A 20401-nucleotide genomic window follows, 5' to 3' on the forward strand; every position below is an offset into this window, starting at 1 on the left:
AAATTTCGCTTTCTGGGTCAAAACTACTCGAATTTCCTCACTCACTTGTTACGACTGAATCGACTTTTCAATTCTCTATCCAACGATGCCAAAACAAATTCTGTGGCTCGAATGGTTGTGTCCATCATGGTGAAAAGAGGAATAAAACATTGACGAAGATTAAACATAGGCATTATGAACATCCGCAGTCGGACAACGTGCTATTAGAATCGACACGGTTTTGCCTCAAAACTACACGGTTTTCCAAAGGAAACCACCGGTAGGTACATGGATGCAGACGACCCCAACTTACCATTCAAACATCCAACGCACTTGCAATAATGCGCCACTTTTCGGCTGGTTGCGCCCATTAACGAGCCCTGCGCTTCACGACAAAGGATTCAATAGATAATTTCAGCAAATAATTCATAGTTAATCAAGTTCGCTTCAAATTAATTCCCATTATCAAACTGGTATAAAACGCCCAAGCACAAGCCAATATTTAGTACTATTCGAAACCACTAAACTACTAGTCGAATTCAACATGAAGTATTTTGGGGCTGTTGCTATCGCTCTAACATTGGTAAGTTCATTCAGCGATTTTTTAGGGGTTTGTGTTAGCAAAATTCATTATTGGGGCTGCGAAAATGCGGACTGGCGGCGCCTGGGGGCGCAGAAACTAAAAATCCACAGGTGGAGTGCGCATTGGGCGCATATTGTTTGAAAAACTAGCAAACACAATATTTACCTCCTCAGCTGCCTTCTGCGGGTGGTTTTAAACACTTTAGCACCTTTTTTCTCAAAAAAACCGGCCAAAACTTTCAACTATTGCAAACTAACTGACAGCTCAGCAGCCATTTAAACAATTGCCGCCACCAAGTAGGCAGCGCCACACCTCGGCGCCACCCCATCAACATCGTAAGCATGTTACTCCACATTGGTATTAAAATACCATTTTTTCTAGGCTTTTTGCTATGCAGCCCCTCAGCAGTCGGGCTCCAGCTCTGGCACCCAAGCTGGAACCTCTGGCCAAGCTGGAGGCTCTGGGCAGGCCGGCTTTGGCTTCGGCGTGAGCGCTGGAGGTAAAATCAGCAACCGAAACAGTTCGCACAATACATAAGAAATTTGTTTAATGTTTAAAGCTTCAGGTCAGCTGGATGGCAGCGGCTCTTCCGGCAAATCGGCCTCGGGATTGGTTAAGCGGGATCTGACCGGCCACGCCCATACCTCTCAGCACACGCGCACCTCCCAGACCCACACAGCCAGCTGCAATCATGGACCTCCACCACGTAAGGCCTTAGAAGCCAATGAGCGACGGAGGTTCTAATTTTTTTTTAAATCTGTTTCAGCCGGCAACTTCACCAACTAAGCTGCTTCCATCGTTGCCCTATTGTTGACATGATTTAATAAATTGCGAAAATATTATACACAATTGGTTTTATTCAGTTGGTTTGGGGTGGAAAGCCTCTGTTTATTGCGTCATAGTGCCAGAGAAATTGGCGCTGATGCTGAAAAAATCACGCAAATCTAAAACTTCTTGAATTCAAGCATTTTTTGAGAAAACTGCCAACAATTCCTTATATCCATATATATATATGATATCCAAAACGAATTATGTGGGTCGAATGGTTCTTGGGAAACTTCGAAAAAAGCAGCGTCATGTTCAAGTGGATTTTGCAACTCAAAAAAAACCACGCAAATCTAAAGATTTCTTGATCATTGAGCGCATATTGAACTGTGGAGTGTTTTTCCATCGGCTGTAAGATCAAATAGAGCCGGACTCCTCTATGGTTTATGCAAAAACTGGCTGGAAACCGCCCAAAAAATATATTTTTAAATTTTTTTATGGTGGAAACAACACAAAATTACCAAAATCAGGGCAGCACACACAAGAACAGCTACTGCCATAACTGCTCAACCGGTAGATACTACCAGAAAACACTCACGGTGATTAGGAAAATTAAGCAATTTGAATATCCTGAGCAATAATTGTCGCTGCTTCCTAAACACGACTAATTATTGCTAAAAAAGGCACGCAAAGCCTTCCTGGACAACGTTCAGAGCTATATAAAGCCTGGCAGGCGGGTAAAACAGCAACAAGCGACAAAATGAAATTCGCTTTGCTAACAGCAGTCGTTGCAGCCGTTCTGGTAAGCAACCCATGTGATTTATCGGTTAAACTGATTTTATTGCCACGCCCTTAAACAGAAAGTGATGGAATTTGTTGGATTTTAGGCCACCCAAACAGCCAGCGCCGAATGGGGCATGCCCGGAGGCGGTGCAGGAGCCGGGGGCGGCGCAGGCGGCAGTGCGGGAATAGGAGCCAATGCGGGATTCGGCTTTGGAATGAATGGGGGAGTGGGCGGCCAAGGGGGCGCAGGCGGCGGGGGCGGCGCCAAGGGCGGGGCCGACGGTGGCACCCAAGAATAAACAAAACGTTGTCTTGAGGCGAATAAATACTTAATTACTGCAAAAAAATGTGTTGTTTGAATATAAAATATTTTAAAGCCCGTGTGCCATTCATCCGTTTTTACGATAATGCGAAAGTGTTTCTATTAGTTGGAGATCTGTCAGTTCACTACTTGTCTTCATCTATGTGTCAGTTCAAACGACAACCTACGAATTGACAGATTGCGAAACACTTTCGCGTCATCGCACGGGCGTCATTCTTGCCAATATTAATTGAATGGCAGGTTTGGCAACTGTGCCAAGAGGCCCTGTGTAGATATTTTTGAAAAAGTGCGAACCGCTAAGCGCTTTCCGCCTGCTAAGGTGAAGATAATTATCGCCTAATTGCAATAATTTTGCGCTGCTCATTACAGCATCCCGTGAACGAGGCAATTCCGCGAACCCCCATTATATGTACATTAGGTCGTGCTACACGACAATAACATAAATTATTATAAATATTATGGAAATTATTATTGTTCTGAACCGGAAACATTTTTATGTTCCGAATAAATAAGCGCATGGAACTGTATAGATAAAAAATGACCACTCACACCCGAAGAGTATAAAGCTGAGCCCCCAGTTGGCTGCGGACCAGTTGCAGCCCGAGTTTCAAGCCGCAACATGTATTTCGCAGTGGTTCTGCCCACTCTTTCCGCCCTACTGGTAAGTACCCGCCAGATAACCGGATTTTACTTAGTAAGTTTATAATGCGAATAAACCGCCGGTCGCTTAGGTGATGGCCAGCGCCCAGTTTCCCCAATACCCGCCCCAATTCCCTGAGGGCCCCGTGCAAACATACGGCCCCCCCCAGCCCTTCTACCCATTTAGAGCCGGAAGTTTCCACCCGATGCGTTACCACATGCCGCCTAGGGAGAACCCGTTCGACCATGTTTTCAACGAAAAAGGCGATCGACTGAGCTGCAAAATGGTGTGCTCCCCATCCAACGACCTGGACGACGTGGAGTCCCCCCCAGAGAAGAAGGAGAGCGCAGAGAACCGCATTGAGAAGAAGGAGTAGAGTGTGGCTTTCGTAGAATAAAGAGGCAACTTCTTTCACAACTGATTTGCGACTTTACTTTAAAAATATATCAGGAACTTCAGTCTTAGAGGGATCGGTCTCTCACGAGTCAACCACTATACCCCCCGTGTCGATGTTTTCGGGGATGATTTTGGCCACTTTTCGCGGTTCCTTCACCAGAGTCTTGGGGCATTGCATCTCTGTCCAACTGACTGGAACCATGGGGTAACCATGCTCACTATGGGCAATCACCACGCCCAATTCGTTCTCGGCCGTGCTCAGCTGGTAAGAGTGGGCCTCCGTTATGGGCAGCTGGAAACGACATGGTGGGATGTGGGCGGGTTTTGTCAAACCAAGGCTCGCCAGAGGCTCTTACCACTCGCGCCAACACAATATCTCCAGGCCGGAGACTTTTAAAGACCTCGGCCTTGTCCTTTTCAGTAGCTCTGATGTTCTCCCGCCGGATTAGACCCCTGTAGGGGCTCCTCAGCACTGTGCTGCCAATGCATTTTATGTAGCATTTGGCAAACTGCTGAGTAATTATATAGACCTAGTTGAACAGCAAAGAGAAATGGAGAATGCAAACTAACAGGTTCTGAGGACGGTTGGGGGCGACACCCTTTCAGCCACAAATAACTTGCTTAAAAATGACTTACCTGGGCAGTGACTATGTCGCCTTGGGTGGGAATCACTGTCTGCTCACCGGTGCTGTGCACTTCGATCACTTTTACCCCATTGCGATCAACCACGTCCACAGTGCCGGCCAGCATGGAGTAAATGTAGCCCTGCCTTTGATATGTGCCCTGTCCGCAAGTGTAGACGTTGTCGCATATGGACAAACGTTGGCCCGGAAGGCAGATGGGATTCTCCATGCTGATCACACTATTAGTATCACTTTAAACCAAATTTCTGCAGAAACAAACACACAACAAACTTTAGGGTTAGGACAGTTCGGAAACCAGGTTAGGGTTCGGGGAAATGACAGGTTTTCCTCCATGTTGCTTTTAACGAAATGCGTTGTTGCAAACTAGAGCGTTGATAATTTTCCCCAGCCAATCGCTATAGAAACGGGAGTTTTTCAGTTAGTCGCAGCTCCTAGGCGATTTTTCCCAAATTTTAGAAAATACAACCTCAACGTTTGCTGCAGGAAATTAAAAACAACTGTCGCAAAACTGCCGCTTTTTGCCAATTTCGCAACGTTTGCGACTGTGGAACAATGGAAACACGCCCATAGTGACAGTGACAGCACTGATTTCACCTTGTTTTTGTGCTGTTTTTTCACAAATTCTACCTATTTCAACAAAGTGCTGCCTGCCCGAGGTACAAGAGAGGTAAGGCCCCAACTGCTCCACCCGGCCTTGGATACCCGTCCATCAAAATCCCACTAGTACCATTTCCATTAGAAAACATTCTCCTTATCTCTCCTGCTTGTGCTTAATCTCTTGGAATTGTTATTACTCATAGAACCGATTGACTCATTAAACAATCAGCCAGTGAACTTTGTTCTTGAAAATTTTCGTGCATTGTGAAGGTGTTTTTAAGGTACTAGGTCTAACATATTGCACAACTGAGTTTTTGTTCTTACAAGCCCCTTGGGCCCCTTGGCTTAGCTTGTTCAAGTTTTCCTGGCTTTCATAAACACACCCCGCATATTGTCATATAATTTGGCTGGTTTGGCTCAATTTAACGCCACAGTGATAGGGGAGCATTGAGAATAAACGACCCCCCAGAAAACGTTTTGATCATTTCCGGTAGCAAAATCCATCTTAAGGCAGCCCCTTGCTGCCCATTGGCTTGCGGTGGAAGTTTAAGCCCGAACGGGGCGGAACAGTGTCTTGTGAGTGTGTGCATTAGTCAGTAAGTACCCTGTTTGCATTATACTGCAGTTGGCACGCTTTTTGGAAGTTCGTTTATTCTCCAAAGCTCAATCGGCGTATAATCCTTGACGCCATGCTGTTTCAGGTGGATTAAACGATGACCATGGACGACGGCACTCCAGTGACCACCGTTATACTGCCCGTGCTGATCCGCCACATCCTTTCTCAGATGGAGAAGCAGGATATGGGGGCGGCTCAGACGCTGAGGGCCGCCTTCGCCAAGGCGGAAAGCTCCCATCCAGGCCTGTCCCTAGACTTCGTGATGGGGATGCTGAAGCAGGCGGATCTGGCCGTTAATATGAACGAAAGCATTCTGAGACTGCAGGGCTCGGTGGCCGATACCGACGAGTACAAGCTGAACCGCTCAGAAGACTCCTTTCAAGAGTTGAACCGGAAGTCTGCCTCGCTAAAGAAGATCCTCAGCCGCATCCCCGACGAAATATCCGACCGCAAAAAGTTCCTGGAAACCATCAAGGAAATCGCCAGCGCCATCAAGAAGCTTCTGGACGCCGTTAATGAGGCCTGCGTCTATATACCGGGCACCACTGGCAAGCAGGCGCTGGATCAGAAGAAGCGCGAGTTTGTCAAGTACTCGAAACGTTTCAGCAACACTCTGAAGGACTACTTCAAGGAGGGCAACGCCAACTCGGTATTTGTCAGCGCGCTGTTTCTGATCCACCAGACTAACATGATTATCACCACCGTTAAAAACAAATGCGAGTAGATTTTTGGAGGCTGTACAAAACTGGTGTGGCTAGCCGGTGGCTGACGGAGCTGACTCACGGGCAACTAGGACTGGATTATTCACAACGCTGCTGTTTTTCCTTTTATAAGTACCAACTGTTTATATCTAATTTATTTCTTTGTTCTGCAATAAATTATTTAAGTCCCGATTGCTCTTTTCAGTCCTCACTGGTCAAGTTCCGGTCTTCTCAGCGAAGAAATTCTTCACCGGTTGTAGCAATAATTCTTCTGGTATATTGCAGGATACCGAAAATGAACGACTTAGACCGGCAATTGAGCGAGCTGGCGCTGATCAACAAGTCGGAGCTGCCGCCCAACCCCCATCTGATGAACCCGGGGAAGAAAGTGGGCCCTGCCGTGCCCCCCAAACCCAAAAAGCAGCAGCCGCTGGTGAGTGAACAGCGCTGAGAGTTCAGTCCTCAAATCAGTCGCAATTCGCCCTCAGGTGCCACAGTCGTACCCGCTCAAGCAGCCTGTGGAACCCAGCTATTCGTCCCGGATTCAGTCCGGGCAGTTCTACTCCAACCTGCCCCCTCCGGGCAGCCAAGCCCTGTACTCAAACACCCCGAACTTGAGAGCGGCGGACTATGCCAGAGTGTCTGAAAGTAATTACGCCAATTTGCCAGCGGGACGCAATGAGGATCAGTACTCGCGCAGCGCGTCAGCGCTTAGCAACAGTTCGCTGCCCAGAAGCACTGTCAGCTACGGCAGCGGTTACGCCACCAAGAACACCAGGTTAGTCCCAATGGGTTTTGTGCAAACCCAAGCTCACCCCCTCGCCTTTAGTACGGCGTCGACTTTGGGCGGCAGCCCCAAGCCCTACCTGCCCTCCCAGTCCGACGTAACTTATAGCAACGTGCAGATGGCCCCAAGCAGGCACAACAACAGCATGATCTACAGCAACTTGGCGCACCCACCGCGCGACGGCGCCGTCTACAGCAACTTGCCGCCAAGTGGAGGCGCCTTCCCCAATGGAGGTGTGTACAATCGATTAAAGATGTGAATCATTGCAGAAGTGGACAAACTGTGTCTCATGTGATTGTAGATGATCTGCCGCCTCCTCCACCTCCGTTGGATATGAGCTCGGGCCTGGCCGACTATGCGCCTTGCACGGTGAACACCAACTTGCCCCCGCCCCCAGAAGATCTGCTGCCGCCGCCGTCTCCTGTCAGCTCCAGCTACAGCGAGCTGCGCAGAGCCACTGAGCCGCGACAGGATTTTCACAACTACAGCATGGGCTCGCAGGTAGTCAAAACCGCCAGTTCTGGCTTGGAGTTTCTAAGTTTTCGCCTCCTATCAGGCTTCCTCCACCTACGAGTCGATCTACGAACCGATCAATCCACGGCCGCCCAGTCAAATGTCGTCCAGGTCCAACTACTCGTTGTATGCCCCCTACAGTGGGGCCAGCAGTGCTATGACTGGTAAGTTGGCGGTTTGGAGAGTCGAACTTGTTGTTGAGAATTGTCGTTGCAGGGCCGAGCCAATCAGTGAGCCGAATTGGGCACAACAAGGAACAAGAAGTGGATAGTTTGACGGATATGCTTGTCCAAGGCATGCGCCCGCCCACCTCAATTGACCACGAAGACGTTTATGGCGTGTGCGTCAAGTGTGGCGATAAGGTAACAAGCTCCGCCCTATTCTAGTGGAAAAGTCCATCTATACGACTATGATTGATTGGCAGATTGTCGGCGAAAACAGCGGCTGTACGGCCATGAATCAGCTCTACCATATCAAATGCTTCACCTGCCACCACTGCGCGATCAACCTGCAGGGCAAGCCGTTCTACGCGCTGGACGGACGCCCCTATTGCGAAGAAGACTATTTGGTAAGTGCAGTGAACACAGACATATCAGCGACGTTCTACGGCTCTTGTTCCAGAACACCCTGGAGAAGTGTTGCGTGTGCCAGAAGCCCATCTTGGATCGCATTCTTAGGGCGACTGGCAAGCCTTATCATCCGTCCTGTTTCTGTTGCGTGGTCTGCGGCAAGAGTCTGGACGGAATCCGCTTCACTGTAGATGCCACCAATCGCGTGCATTGCATCGAAGATTTCCATAAGTAAGACAACGTCCTAACAAGAACGGTTACAATGTGACGAATTTGCGAATTTTAAGGAACTTTGCGCCTCGCTGCTGGGTTTGCAAGCAGCCAATAATGCCAGAGCCCGGCGAAGAGGAAACTGTGCGCGTCGTAGCTTTGGACCACAGTTTCCATATTCAGTGCTATAAGTGCGAGGTTCGATCATCATCATCATCTTCGGGCTTGGGGATTTTTAATTTTTTCTGGTGTTTGCAGGACTGTGGTCTTGTGCTGTCGTCCGAAGCTGAAGGCAGAGGTTGCTACCCTCTAGACGGCCATGTACTATGCAAAAGCTGCAACGCCAAGCGGGTACAAGCGCTCACCAGCCACATGACCACCGAACTCTAGTGCTACCGGTCAGTACGGGTTTTCCAGTTAATTTTAGTTTACGGAATACACACATTCCAGCTTATTTTCGGGCAGTCTATTACTTCCGCGGTTCAGTATTCAGACCAAGCAGCAGGGTAGAACGCTCTTTAAATGCTGTGCGTTTTATTAGTAGAATTATTAAGTTTAACATAGATTTTATTGCCTCATATTCACCCAGACGGTTGCTTTCCTATACGATAAGTCTTAGTCTTTTTGAAAATTCCAGTCGATTTAGTTAAACATCATTTTTGTGATTAACTACGTGAATGTGCCAATAAATAAGTACATGAGGAAAAATAACACGACTACAGCCCATCCGTCCGTGAGTTCGTATCTTTGTTGTACTTTACTCACCCCATCTCTCCATCCTTTACTAGAGCCTCGATTGAAACGCTTCCAGTCAGATCCGACCTGGCTGACGCAAGTGTCACAATTGAAAGTTTTTGAATTCTTTGTGCAAATTGGGGCCCTATTCGGGCAGCAGCGGAGCCCATATGCGGAAAAGCACCGCTTTGGTTCTACCTAGAGTTTGCAGCGCACGGGTAAGTGATTTTTCGTAATAACCATTGCTGAGCTTTAAGTCGACTGTGCGGCTCTATTTGAGCCACCTACAACACGTCCCCAAAAAAAATCTAACGCAACTCGACCGACAATAAGCGCGATAATCACAAAAAAAACTTGAAAGTTACTATGAAATGACAATTTTTTCTCGCCATTTCGACGTCGTTAACGCGGCGAACTGTCACAGGGAAAGACGTCACAAAAGAGTCACTTTAACCTTTTGTTTCATTTTAGAATATGTTATTTATTATTACAGAATTAAACAACTTAAACAAATGTGAAGTACCTAAAAATACAATTTAAGTCAATTGATACAGTACATAAGAAATTCGACAAAGACGCATGGTTGCAGCTACCGATTTTCGTATTTCTGGAATCTAATTTTCTAGTTCGCGGAATTCGATCAAGCAGAGCGACTCAAAATTGGCGTCATTTATCTGAAAAAACTCAATAAATAATTTAAAAAGTCTTGAGATACCTGGCAAATACTGAATCATCAAGTCGGCAACAGTGTATTTGATCCGTACCTTAAAATTAACTAACTTCCATCCCTCTCTATCTCTTGTATATAAAGTGCATAGGTAAAAGTAAAGCGGCTTTTGTCACAGAACATACCCTTTATTTTGGGGGGATATTTTGTGGCTTTTGTTTGACGACCACTGAGTGCTACTGCGGAGGCTGCGATTATTGTTTATGTTATTGTGTGTAGGAAACTGTGCAGTGTGTTTTTTGTTTAATGTGACGTGAGCCGATTCTACCGTTTTCACTTTTTATCTGGTATGCCTTACTAAAAACCGCCCCTGAAAAGGTGACTTGTTTTCTTACGAAACAATGGTTGGGTGAGGTTATGTTTGCTAACAGTTGTGGGCTTTCTCTGATTTTCAATCCACCTCAAATTACTTGCGATGTTATTTAAGTAAATCAAGCGACAAATAGCTGTTAATTTGGTTGTTTATGGCCCCCCGCTTTTTTGTTTATGGGATCACCAATCAAACTGTCAGTGCCACTTTGTAGGACTGCTGATGTTCAGGCTTTATTTGTGCTCTTCTATAAGTTCATGCCCTAATCAAGTTCGTTGTTGTTTCCGTGATTTCTCGCCTCAGTTTCACTGAGAAATATGTCCGCCCAGTGCAGGAATCCGAGAAAAAGCAACTTTTCTCAGCAAGAGGTTGACGTCTTGATCTCCACAGTGAAGCGGAACCACGACATTCTCTACCGGGAGCATTCCAAGAGTGATTTCCATAAGGAAATCCGCAACCAGGTGTGGAAAATCATCTTGGATGAGGTGAACAAGGTGTCATTGGAAAGGCGCACTTTGAGCGAGATTAAAAACAAATGGAAAAAGTGTCAACCCAAAGTGAGGTCGTCCGAAGGCTCCGATGGTGTCGACTATCACGATTCTGCTGAGGATTTAGGTAGGTTGTTCCTACTGCCGGATATTTTCACAAATTGTTGCTTAACATCACTGACTGCTTTCTTTTGTCATCTACTGGCTGATTTTGGGGCCGTAATCACTGCCATTGTTTCCCAAGAAATCACGTTACATTCGCAAGTTCAGTGCTTGTTACCCTTGCACAAATGCGCATTTGTTATTTCTTGAACTTCGGGCACACTATGCTGATGCACTTAAGCAAAAGCAGTTGGCGAATTCGGCGTTAATACACTCAGAAATTTAACATTCAGGAACGTAGCAGTGCGGTTTTACGCCCTAAAGCACTGTTGCACCCAGATATTTATCGGTAAATCATGCTTTCCACTCAAATAAATCATTAATCAGTGCAACAAACTTTTCTGGAGTTCTCCAGATTCAAACTCCTGCTAATTTTCAAGAACGCAGCTTTAACATGTCAATAGTCAAACTCCAGCTGATTGATTCAACTGCTGGAAGCTGAATTGGAGCGTTGCCACGTTGAGCATAAGTATTTCTTACTTTGCCCATGGGAACGTACCAGCGCAGTGTAGATTTCCGGGCATATGAAACATTTTGGGCGGTTTGGCACCGATGCGCTGCTGATGTTTGTTTACTTTCGGTACTTTGTCAGTGTTTTTCGCCAAATGCTGTTCAGGTTTAGAAAATAATGAAATTCGCATTTATACAAAGTTAAGAAGCACCCTGGCCAACCGGCACAACCTGAGGAAGTTGAGCTATACGGTGTTCGAAAATTTTTCCTTGATCAATTAGGTTCCATGGTTAACGGTTGTATTTAGTAAAAAAAAACAATGCGTACCAAAAAAGCGCGTAACCGCAACGTGCCGAATCCCGTAGCGCGCGGTTTCCCATCCTTTTACGAGCCCTCGTTCAAAAAGACGGTTATTCTGTTCGCTGAGCAGAAGAACAATCAGGAGGCGCACAAACGCTACGGAATCGCCGATGAAACCATCCGACGCTGGAGGAGGCAGAAGAAGGAGATTCTGGGCCAAGCCGACCAGTCGATCCGAAGATCACAAAGGCGACACGGAAACTTCCAGGACTCCGCCCAATCCGTGCAGAGCAAAAGCCAGGAGGATGCGGCGGAGGGCTCGGCCACACACGACTTAGGTATCAATCTGACCACTAACTAAAGCACCTTTAAGTGGCGCTGGACGATTGAATCTGGTGCTTTGTTGCAGATTCCATGCCGTTGCAACAACGACTGTCTCAGAGTTTCAATCAAGAGCCCTTCGCTGCCCAGCCGGACCAGGAGAGTGTGTTGCAAAGCTTAGCACTTTCGCCTACAAAGCTGAAGGTACAGGCCCATATTTGCAGGGGCAGCCAATGAAATGCCAATGAAATGCGTCGATTTCAGGTGACACGGCAAGGCAAGTCCTCGACGCAGCCCCTAACGTCTCAAGTTCCACCTCCACAGGAGGTTTGCCTCAAATGGAACACCCATCACATCAACATGCAGTCGGCATTCCCAACTCTCTTAACTAAGGGCCAGTATGTGGACGCCACTCTGGTGGCCGAGGGCAGGACTTTGAAATGCCACAAGGTGATTAGTAGTTTCTGCTTTAAGGAAGGCAACTCACCATCGCTTTGCAGATGATTCTCTCCTCGTGCAGCCCGTACTTTGAGGAAGTTATGAACGGCATCGGCCCGTTGGAGCACCCGGTTTTGTTCATAAATTGGCCCTATTGGGTACTGGAGGCGCTGTGTGCCTTCATGTACGCTGGAGAAGTGAATATTAAGGAGAACCAGCTAAGTGACTTGCTCAATGCAGCCACCAGCCTTAAGGTGAGTGGGACATTTAGCGATTCCTGCAAACACTCGACCTTGGGGCTTTGTAGATCAAGGGCTTGGCGACCCCCAGCCAATCAAATGATTCCGGTACACAACCAATCAAGCAAGAAGTGCGCTCATCCACTCCAACTGCTGCGTCCGAGAAGGCTGTGAAGGAAGAAAATGACGAAGAGATTAAGCTGGCCAAGCACGAGTTGAAGTCCAAGAAAAAGGAGGATAAGAGGACGAAAAATGCCAGCCAACCGGCGAAGGCCAAACCGCCGGAGGCCCCTCTCCTCAAACTGCCACCCAGGGTACTAAAGCAACAAAAAACTTGTTTTTTGCATGCCACAATTTTTTTTGTCCAGTTATCGGCTGCTACCAAGACAGTGGCCAGTGTGGTCAAGCCTCTTGCAAAGCCGTTGCCCAAACCAGTGACCACAAGAGGCGCTCTCATGGCCCGAAGAGCGGAACCCGGTAGGAAGGCCGAAAAGTCCAAACCTGAGGGCCCGGGGCTCAAGGAGAAAGACAAGGTAGAACTTGCGGCGCTGTTTAAACCGCTGTTAACGCATTTGTGTTTAGGACAAGACAAGACCGGTGTTAAGGAAGGGCAACATCAACGATCCGTTGGACTTGCTGCAGCCGGTCTATGAGGAAATAGCAAAAGTGCCGCTGCCGCGTCAAGCGGCAGCCATTCTCAGGAACACGAAGGAAAAAGCTGGGGTTAGCATCCGCAAGACCGTTGGCAGAAGAATGAAGAAGCGCAAGCACGACCTGCTGGATCGGGATGAGGTACAAGGCCGCTCAGTAAAGTCGCACAGTTTTGCTTAAAAACATAATTTGTTTAGTCGCCGCCTCCCGACCTCCAGTCGCTGAAAGGAACCCGATCGCGACCGCAGGCCAAAGTCCCCAAGTTTTTCCACAGCCACTTTGACGACTCTCTAAAAGACCCTGCGGAGGCCACCATTGTCCGCGAGCCCCACACCGACCAAAACGACCCTCTTATTGGCGTCGAAGTGCAGGAAATAAAGGCTGAACCTTTGGATGTGGACGACAACGCCTTGGAGCTGGAAGAGAGCAGCCTTTCAACCTACATGGTGGCAGGTGGGTTTTCTTCAACGCCCCTGTCAGATCTTCTTTTCTTAGCTAATGTTTTCAGCCCATGAAATGGGACTTGAAGGGGAGGAAATCATCGGCAACTACGACAGTCCGTTGGTGAACATTAAACGGGAACCAATCAAAAGCGGTCTTTCCAAAAAGGAGCTGCATCCCTCGCCTGTGATTGTGGATGTTCACACGGTATCCGAAGGCGATGGAGGGTAAAACCCACATCTAAAGGCTTCAGTTTGCACAGTTTAAGAATGTAATTTGCAGATTGCTGACGATCAAGAAGGAAAAGGTGGAAATAGTGGATATTGCGAAAATCAGCGCGCGAATAGAGTCTGAGACGTTTATCAGCACACCTGCGTTCCATTCGGGCCTCGGCATGCCAAAGCCATCTCAGATCATCATCAGTCACGTGCAGAGCATGGCCGAAGAAAATCTACCCCAGTTGCAGGAGAAACAGTCGCATCCCAATGAGGCCGAGTCTTTGGCTCCTGATCCCGGTCTGCCTTGTGAACCGGACCCGTTGGACCTGCATGAGTCGCCGGTCATTCCAAATTCTACCAATGATTGTCCCTCAACAGCTTGCAAGCCAACTGCAGACAATTCCGACGGCCAGCCGGAGTTTGTGGTGCTCCAAAACCACCAACATACGAACTTTGAAAGCGGAAGCCTGGGCAGTTTGGAAGGGCATTTGGAATTAGTCAACTTAAGTGAAAGTTCCAGGATAGAGTCCATTGCGGAGGAGAAGACAGTTGAACCGTCGGCAGCTATAGAAGCACTTGATTCCACAGAGGGAGCAGTTGTGGAGCCAAACCTGCCCAACAAGCTGCATGTGGGACCATTGCAAGCCTGCGAGGAACCGACGGCTGCTTTGCTAGGGGATCCCGAGCTCACTGAGCCTCCCTTGGAAGAATGGGCTGATCAAGAACCTCCCATGGAACCGATGGTTATTAGCCAAAACAGTGAGTCCTGCGAGCTGCTGGCGCAAAGCAACTGCCCGGCTGTAGATGACGCTGTTTCGCCGGAGAGCGTGGAGAAAATTGACAAAATCGAGGCGGAACTGGAAGAATGTCTGGCGTCCACTTCGGACTTGGCCCCAGACAAGCCCATGTCATTTGAAGACAATGAAGACTTTTCCAAGGATATTGAGACTTTCATCACGAAGAACAACTATTTGGACTACGACTTTGTAACGGACGTGAGCATGGAAGGGAAGAATGACTGCCAGACTGAGATACCAGATGAACAGCAGGTTCCCGCAAGCAAACCAGAAGAAGAAGCAAAACCGGAAACTTTCCAGAATGAAGACAGGATTAATTCAGTGGGAAATAGTGAGGATTTTCCAGGCTGTGCAGAGGACGCGCAACAATTCCTTGCAGACCTGGATAGCGACATAATCATGGATAGCGTGACTGGCCAGCGGCAACCGGAGAAAACCCTTGAAATGATTGTGAATGATTTGAACGAGAGTCTAGGAGAGTGAGGGTTTGGAGGCGGAGAAGCTAAATTTCTCAGGGCTTTGCCAGTAGGAGCTGCGGATGTTTCTAGTGAACCATTTGCCATATTTACTTTCTTGAATCCATAGTTAGTTTCAGTTCATGTCCTCGCCTGTATGGGATCAGGTTTTCCTATTGGTCTTTTGAAGCTTTGTACATATAAAGAATCAAGCGGTTTTTTAAAATTAGAATCCATTATCCACGTGGATGTTTAGTCGGGTAGCATCTATGCTAGGTATGGTAGCTGAGATTTACATTTGAAATGCCTAGATAATCTTTTTTGTAGGGTTTTCGCTCGCTTTACGCATTTTATATGATTGTGTTTGTTACTGTGATTTACTATTTATATATTTTTGTAGTTTATACTGAGTAAACTAGCTTTAGATTTAAGTTTTCCTACTTATTCAGTGCGCCCTTTTCACTTTGCGGTGACACTTTCCATTTGTATATTAGGATGATTAAATAAGTTTAATGTTGAATTACTGGAATTCCAATCAGTTCACGGCTCCCCATTTTTCCATCCTTATCAGTTGGCACGTGCGGATAAAGGAAGTAATTTCGCAATGATGCTTCACGCAGCTGGGCTGAGATGGCGCAACTAGTGTCTGTGTCTAAAACATGCTTAGACTTGCTGTAGTGATTTCTAGTCAAGTGTTTTAGTGCGATTATTCAAAAATATGCTCCCTGTATGGTATTTCTGAGTATATTTTGAGTCGCGTATATTTGAGGCGTATTTGGTTCCAGGTAAGGCCCATTATTTTATGAATTTTGCCGAAGCAACGCTTGAAATTCTTAAAATTACATAGTTACATATTTTACAGCGGATTTTGCTAATTTTGCATTTTGTCTATGTTTAATACCAGATAATGTCTAGATTTGCTGCGTTTTTCGTTGTTAAAGGTGCTTAAATCCAATTAAAAAAAAAATCTGACAGCCCCTTTTTGCCATGACGTCTACCGGAAAACGGGGCTATTTGCTATCTTTTCTGTTTGGGGCTGTTCGTTTGAGGTCAATTGCTCGTTAAAATGGCCTGAGGGCCTTCAGAAGCCCCTTAATCCAAAAAGTCGAAAAAAATCAAAAGTTTCAAATCTCATTTACAAAGCATGCGCATAAAGCTCAAAATTCAACTGCGCTGACCACTGAGTTCCGACAACGAGAGTGTTCGGATTTTTTGCTTGAAATTGTGATATTGTTAGGGGACCATTAGTTTAACTCATATCCAGAGAGTTGAAAGCTGAATTCATTGTAAAATTTTACGTTTATTATCACGAAGTATGCACAATAATTCGTTTAGTTAAACACAAGAACTAAATTTAGTCGCCTCTCGTTGACAATGCCGGTAAAGACAGGAGCGGCATTATTGCCAGATTTCAGCTGATTTGAGGCGTTATTATAGAAAGAGAGAGAGAGAAAATGAGAAAGATATTATTATATATTTACCGAGTGATTTAAGATATCGATAAAATAAATTATTTCCGATTTAAAATGTCTACCAAAAGTCAGTTTAAGATTTATAATGTTGAATGAATTTTTAAAAAAATTATTAAAATAATATACATGATAGTTTGAATAAATTTTACTTAAATAAAAACGTGGTAACAATATACGCAACAATATAAACAAACAAAATTAAATTTAAATAACCATTCTAATGTTAACTTAGCAGCAGTCTTTTAATGAAATTACAATTTTCAGACCGTAATGTTTGCACTGAAGTTCTTATTTCGTTAGAAATATTAAAAAGTCTTTCCTAAAGTTCTTCGATTGTATTCTGAAATGGATAGAGTTATTAAGCAGTAGGCAATTTTCTGTTTATCAAAAATCAGTTCTTATGATTGCATTTCAAAAGTGTTAAATCAACAAAGATCTTATGCTCCACAAGAAACGTAATTTTTTTGAATATTCGTTATTGAACCATAAAAACGTTGAAATGCATGTTTGTTGACAAATATCCCACTAACTTGGTTGTCGCTATATTTTATCACAAAAGAATTAATAGAAACATTATTTTTTTCAAATAGAAAATTTGCGTCAGTTTAAGCAAATTTGGCGTGTTTTTTCCTTGTAATATTCAGCTGTACCAGTGGTTGGCCAAATGACTATCGTTATTCCAGCATCGTGAAAAGCTAGTACCTTTCAGAAGTATAGTCTATATTTTTGCTAAATAATTGTACCCTGTTTGAAAGTAAACTGAACTACAAAACACTACCGTAGAATGGCCTTCAATTACCTTATAGTGTGTACCAAAATTTCAGTTCCCAATGTTTAACCGTTTTAAAGAAAAACAACAAAAACTAATATTTTTCGCCATTTTGGAGATCAAATATCTTAAAAATGAGACCTTAAATTAAAAAAATTCTCAGGAAGACACCTTCTAAAATGACTAGGAGAACACGCTGCTAAAATATTTGAACATATTTACGGAATACCCTGTATAAATAACAATTATAAAGAAAATCAAACACAATTTTAGTTTATTCACTGGGGTACCATGATTTGTACGATAATGTTTATTGAGACTTCCCTGTGTTGAAAAGCTTTTTTGACAAGTACTGCAAACATTGGAAATAGACATAACTAATGATATAAAAAGAATGATATAAAAGTTATTATTTGTACGTTATTACGACGAAACGCTCAAGTCAAAACGTGGTCAGACATAAACCAAACCACTTCACTTCTCACTTTTAACAGTTCTAACCTCACCTTTTTAAGATTTGACGATACCTGACCATTGAACTATATACTAACGTTAGTATATAGTTCAATGTACCTGACATAACATTAGATACTGGCAACGTTGTATTCCAAGGGGGCTACAATTAGCCGCTTCTGTAAAGACGACATTTTAAATTTTGTGACTTGGACAAATTCCAGTCTCTCAATGGTAAAGCACTTTGCGCTATCGATTTTGCCGATTTCTGGTATTAAATGCGTTAACGCATTCATTCGCCCATATTGGGGGTTAATCAACATACAAGTGGCATGTTAATACCGCAAATCAATTTATTTGGAAAATTATGACAGTTGTGCTATGTGTAATATTCTAACCTCATTCACTGTCCAAGTTGGATGACAATTTTTTAAGTTTTAATTCTGTTCCAGGACGTGCGCGGCAGCCCCAAGCAGCCAATGGGATTTTTGCGACATAAGTTGGTGCATGTTAAAGTATCGGTAGTCGCAAGCTTTTTGGCAGTGACGCAATCATTGTCCAGCGAGCAAACAGGAAACTTCATGTTATTATAATGCCGAAATTGTTTCAAAGCGACCTAAACGCCACGTAATATCGCTGTATAAGGTGGTCTCAACCCAAAAATTCCTGGCGAAAAAACCCCAAGGTCCCAAGAGTGGCCGACAAAACAGGAAACACAGGAAACAGACATTTTGCCAAGTCAATCTCCTGCCATCCCCAAATTCAATTCGGGATTCCTTTTAGCGAGAGCGTACGAATGCTGTGCGCCCCACGGCCCTCTGGATCCGGTATCCCGTTCGCGTGTTCAGTTGCCTTCTGGATCATTCTGCAGGGATTTCGGCTGTTCGTTCGCCGCAACTTTCCCGCACGTTTCTATTGTGCGAATTTTCGACTTCTTTCGCAGCTTTCCAATGCCTGCAATGAGAGAATTTCAATTGACATTGGCAATTTGTGATCCTACGTGGCAACAGTGGCACTATTTCACTACAAATTTTGGCCAATAAGGGGTGCGATCGATGATTTTCAAATTGTTGACGTGGCCACCGTATGACAAGTGGCAAACAAGTGTTTGGCCTGTCATTGACGCATTGACAGGTTTTAGGGGTTAGGTTAAGGCTTGTTTTCTTCCCCAATTGAAGCGGTGTTGATTGTGAAAAGTTTGAGACTCGCTTTTCCGTGATTGTCGGGCAAGTTTGGCAAATCGTGCCGCCCCTTTTCCCCCTTCAACAACGCGGAATCTCCCCCGTTGCTTGGCGACGGGCGGCACCCCCGGCAAGGATCGAAATTGCCGTGTCAGAGTTACCACCCCACAGTGTACATACGCCGCTGGTACACTCGCAGCCAAAAGGAAGTCTATTAAGTACATTCAGGGCGGAAATTAACCACTGCGCGGATAAGATTTTTGGGCAAATTGGCGTTAACCAGTGGCGCCCGCCCGGGGGGCGGCTTTGCATATTCGCTGGTGGAACCCGTTTTTTGCCTCATCGTCGGGATTTGATGTTCAATGAGGAGGAATATCAATGGCAAAAACATGGAGAGCGAACAAAGAAACGCGAATGGGAACAAAGGGGAGAACATTCCGGTATTGTTGGGAGCGGACGCTCAAGTGCCAGATCTTCCCATTGTTGGGCAGCCCGAGGCCCCTTTTTCAATGCGAAGAGTTTTTCAGTTATCAGGCGCTTTTTATTTGAACGAAATGGATCGCTTGTAGGGCACAGGAACGGGCCTCTGCCAACCACATCAGGCCGGAATGCGATTCGTATTTTCATTGCTTATTAGTACTGGAATCAGGTGTTGAGGTGCCGCGAGTTTCCCACAACTCATTTTGCATCACGAGTGTCCCCGAAAAAGGAAAAGGGCCAGTGGCGCAGTAGTCACCCACTTGGGTGACTCGAAACTCATTAGCGGACGAGTTATAACTCACAGGGCGGCATCAACTCAAAAGCGCAATTCAATTTTCAGACATTTTAAGCGTTTGTTGAGCGTTCTCGATCTTTATCCGACGATTTCTTCCTTATTATTGACCCAAAGACTTTATAAATGCATATTTGTGACCTTCTGGCGTCGAAAGGAATCGATTGAGCTAAAAAAACACGCATGTGAAATTTTTATTTTTGGTCAACATTTTTTCAAGGGTGTAGGTCGATTTGTGTCTTAAATTTTACATCATTTTCAGCTCACGGACGCGAGAAATGCATTGAAAAACATGGTAGAAGTTTCAGATCCGATATATAATAGACATTTTCGGCACTTTTTGAGTGTTCACGATCTTTAGTCTACGATTTCTTCCTTATTATTGACCCAAATACTTTATAAATGCACATTGGTGACCTTTTTATGTCGAAAGGAATCGATTGAGATCAAAAAACACGCGTGTGAAATTTTGATTTTTGGTCGAAATTTTTCCGAGGGTGGGGGTCGATTTTTTGGAAAAATGAAAATTTTGTCAAAATGTCTTAAATTTTACATCATTTTCAGCTCACGGACGCGCGCAATGCATTGAACTCATTGAAAAACATGCTAGAAGTTTCAGATCCGAAATAATAGAGATTTTTGGCACATTTTTAGTGTTTTTTGAGTGTTCACGATCTTTAGCCGACGATTTGTTCCTTGCTATTGACCCAAACACTTTAAAGTGCATATTTGTGACCTTCTTGCGCCGAAAGGAATCGATTGAGCTCGAAAAATCAGCATGTAAAATTTTGATTTTTGGTCGAAATTTTTCCAAGGGTGGTGGTCGATTTTTTGAAAAAATTGAACTTTTTTCAAAGTGTCTTAAATTTTACATCATTTTTAGCGCACGGACGCTTGGAATGTATTGAAGTCATTG

General features: G+C 45.1%; 7 protein-coding genes and 1 long non-coding RNA gene across 15 annotated transcripts; 7 read left to right on the plus strand and 1 right to left on the minus strand.

The window, feature by feature from the left end:
• Window positions 1–255: 255 nt before the first annotated feature.
• On the plus strand, window positions 256–1406 carry LOC109540014 (UPF0182 protein Lxx09300). 2 transcript variants are annotated; one of them, XM_019908137.2, is made up of 4 exons: window positions 256–562; window positions 944–1061; window positions 1122–1268; window positions 1329–1406. In XM_019908137.2, the coding sequence occupies exons 1-4, from the start codon at window positions 524–526 to the stop codon at window positions 1346–1348; spliced, it is 324 nt and encodes a 107-aa protein (XP_019763696.2). In that variant the 5' UTR covers window positions 256–523; the 3' UTR covers window positions 1349–1406. The 2 variants fall into 2 exon arrangements, with proteins under 2 accessions (XP_019763696.2, XP_019763697.2); XM_019908138.2 differs by having other exon boundaries at window positions 1128–1268.
• Window positions 1407–2044: 638 nt separating this feature from the next.
• Window positions 2045–2457, plus strand: LOC109540071 (glycine-rich protein 5). Its single transcript, XM_019908241.2, has 2 exons — window positions 2045–2129; window positions 2215–2457. The coding sequence occupies exons 1-2, from the start codon at window positions 2088–2090 to the stop codon at window positions 2407–2409; spliced, it is 237 nt and encodes a 78-aa protein (XP_019763800.2). The 5' UTR covers window positions 2045–2087; the 3' UTR covers window positions 2410–2457.
• A 515-nt stretch (window positions 2458–2972) lies between these two features.
• Window positions 2973–3493, plus strand: LOC109540070. The gene is made up of 2 exons (XM_019908240.2): window positions 2973–3093; window positions 3164–3493. The coding sequence occupies exons 1-2, from the start codon at window positions 3052–3054 to the stop codon at window positions 3446–3448; spliced, it is 327 nt and encodes a 108-aa protein (XP_019763799.2). The 5' UTR covers window positions 2973–3051; the 3' UTR covers window positions 3449–3493.
• On the minus strand, window positions 3479–4462 carry LOC109540069 (exosome complex component CSL4). The gene is made up of 3 exons (XM_019908239.2): window positions 4105–4462; window positions 3825–3998; window positions 3479–3760 (listed from the first exon to the last, which is right to left on the minus strand). Exons 1-3 carry the CDS (start codon window positions 4318–4320, stop codon window positions 3551–3553), a joined length of 600 nt encoding a protein of 199 aa, XP_019763798.2. The 5' UTR covers window positions 4321–4462; the 3' UTR covers window positions 3479–3550.
• Window positions 4463–4607: 145 nt separating this feature from the next.
• LOC109540074 (thyroid receptor-interacting protein 6) lies at window positions 4608–8816 on the plus strand. Its single transcript, XM_048666180.1, has 11 exons — window positions 4608–4779; window positions 6312–6459; window positions 6515–6804; window positions 6856–7046; window positions 7115–7314; window positions 7370–7490; window positions 7543–7688; window positions 7751–7894; window positions 7948–8126; window positions 8183–8303; window positions 8364–8816. The coding sequence occupies exons 2-11, from the start codon at window positions 6322–6324 to the stop codon at window positions 8493–8495; spliced, it is 1662 nt and encodes a 553-aa protein (XP_048522137.1). The 5' UTR covers window positions 4608–4779; window positions 6312–6321; the 3' UTR covers window positions 8496–8816.
• LOC125502317 (programmed cell death protein 10-like) lies at window positions 4874–6216 on the plus strand. 2 transcript variants are annotated; one of them, XM_019908250.2, is made up of 2 exons: window positions 4874–4990; window positions 5411–6216. In XM_019908250.2, exon 2 carries the CDS (start codon window positions 5423–5425, stop codon window positions 6047–6049), a length of 627 nt encoding a protein of 208 aa, XP_019763809.1. In that variant the 5' UTR covers window positions 4874–4990; window positions 5411–5422; the 3' UTR covers window positions 6050–6216. The 2 variants fall into 2 exon arrangements, with proteins under 2 accessions (XP_019763809.1, XP_019763808.1); XM_019908249.2 differs by having other exon boundaries at window positions 4881–5305.
• Window positions 8817–8919: 103 nt separating the features above from the next.
• On the plus strand, window positions 8920–15358 carry LOC109540073. 6 transcript variants are annotated; one of them, XM_048666179.1, is made up of 11 exons: window positions 8920–9058; window positions 11409–11616; window positions 11688–11803; window positions 11864–12049; window positions 12100–12291; window positions 12345–12590; window positions 12645–12809; window positions 12859–13068; window positions 13125–13380; window positions 13436–13595; window positions 13651–15358. In XM_048666179.1, exons 1-11 carry the CDS (start codon window positions 9011–9013, stop codon window positions 14864–14866), a joined length of 3003 nt encoding a protein of 1000 aa, XP_048522136.1. In that variant the 5' UTR covers window positions 8920–9010; the 3' UTR covers window positions 14867–15358. The 6 variants fall into 6 exon arrangements, with proteins under 6 accessions (XP_048522136.1, XP_048522135.1, XP_019763802.2 ...); XM_048666178.1 differs by lacking the exon at window positions 8920–9058 and adding an exon at window positions 9655–9854 and having other exon boundaries at window positions 11179–11616; XM_019908243.2 differs by lacking the exon at window positions 8920–9058 and adding an exon at window positions 9655–9854 and having other exon boundaries at window positions 11260–11616.
• A 65-nt stretch (window positions 15359–15423) lies between these two features.
• Window positions 15424–18125, plus strand: LOC125504222. Its single transcript, XR_007281346.1, has 2 exons — window positions 15424–15623; window positions 17985–18125. It is a non-coding gene; the product is annotated as an uncharacterized LOC125504222 (long non-coding RNA).
• The last annotated feature ends 2276 nt before the right edge of the window (window positions 18126–20401 follow it).

Source organism: Dendroctonus ponderosae, unplaced genomic scaffold (assembly GCF_020466585.1).
Source record: "Dendroctonus ponderosae isolate FM_Combo_2020 unplaced genomic scaffold, Dpon_F_20191213v2 Dpon_F_20191213_4, whole genome shotgun sequence".
NCBI classification, from domain to species: Eukaryota; Metazoa; Arthropoda; class Insecta; order Coleoptera; family Curculionidae; genus Dendroctonus; species Dendroctonus ponderosae.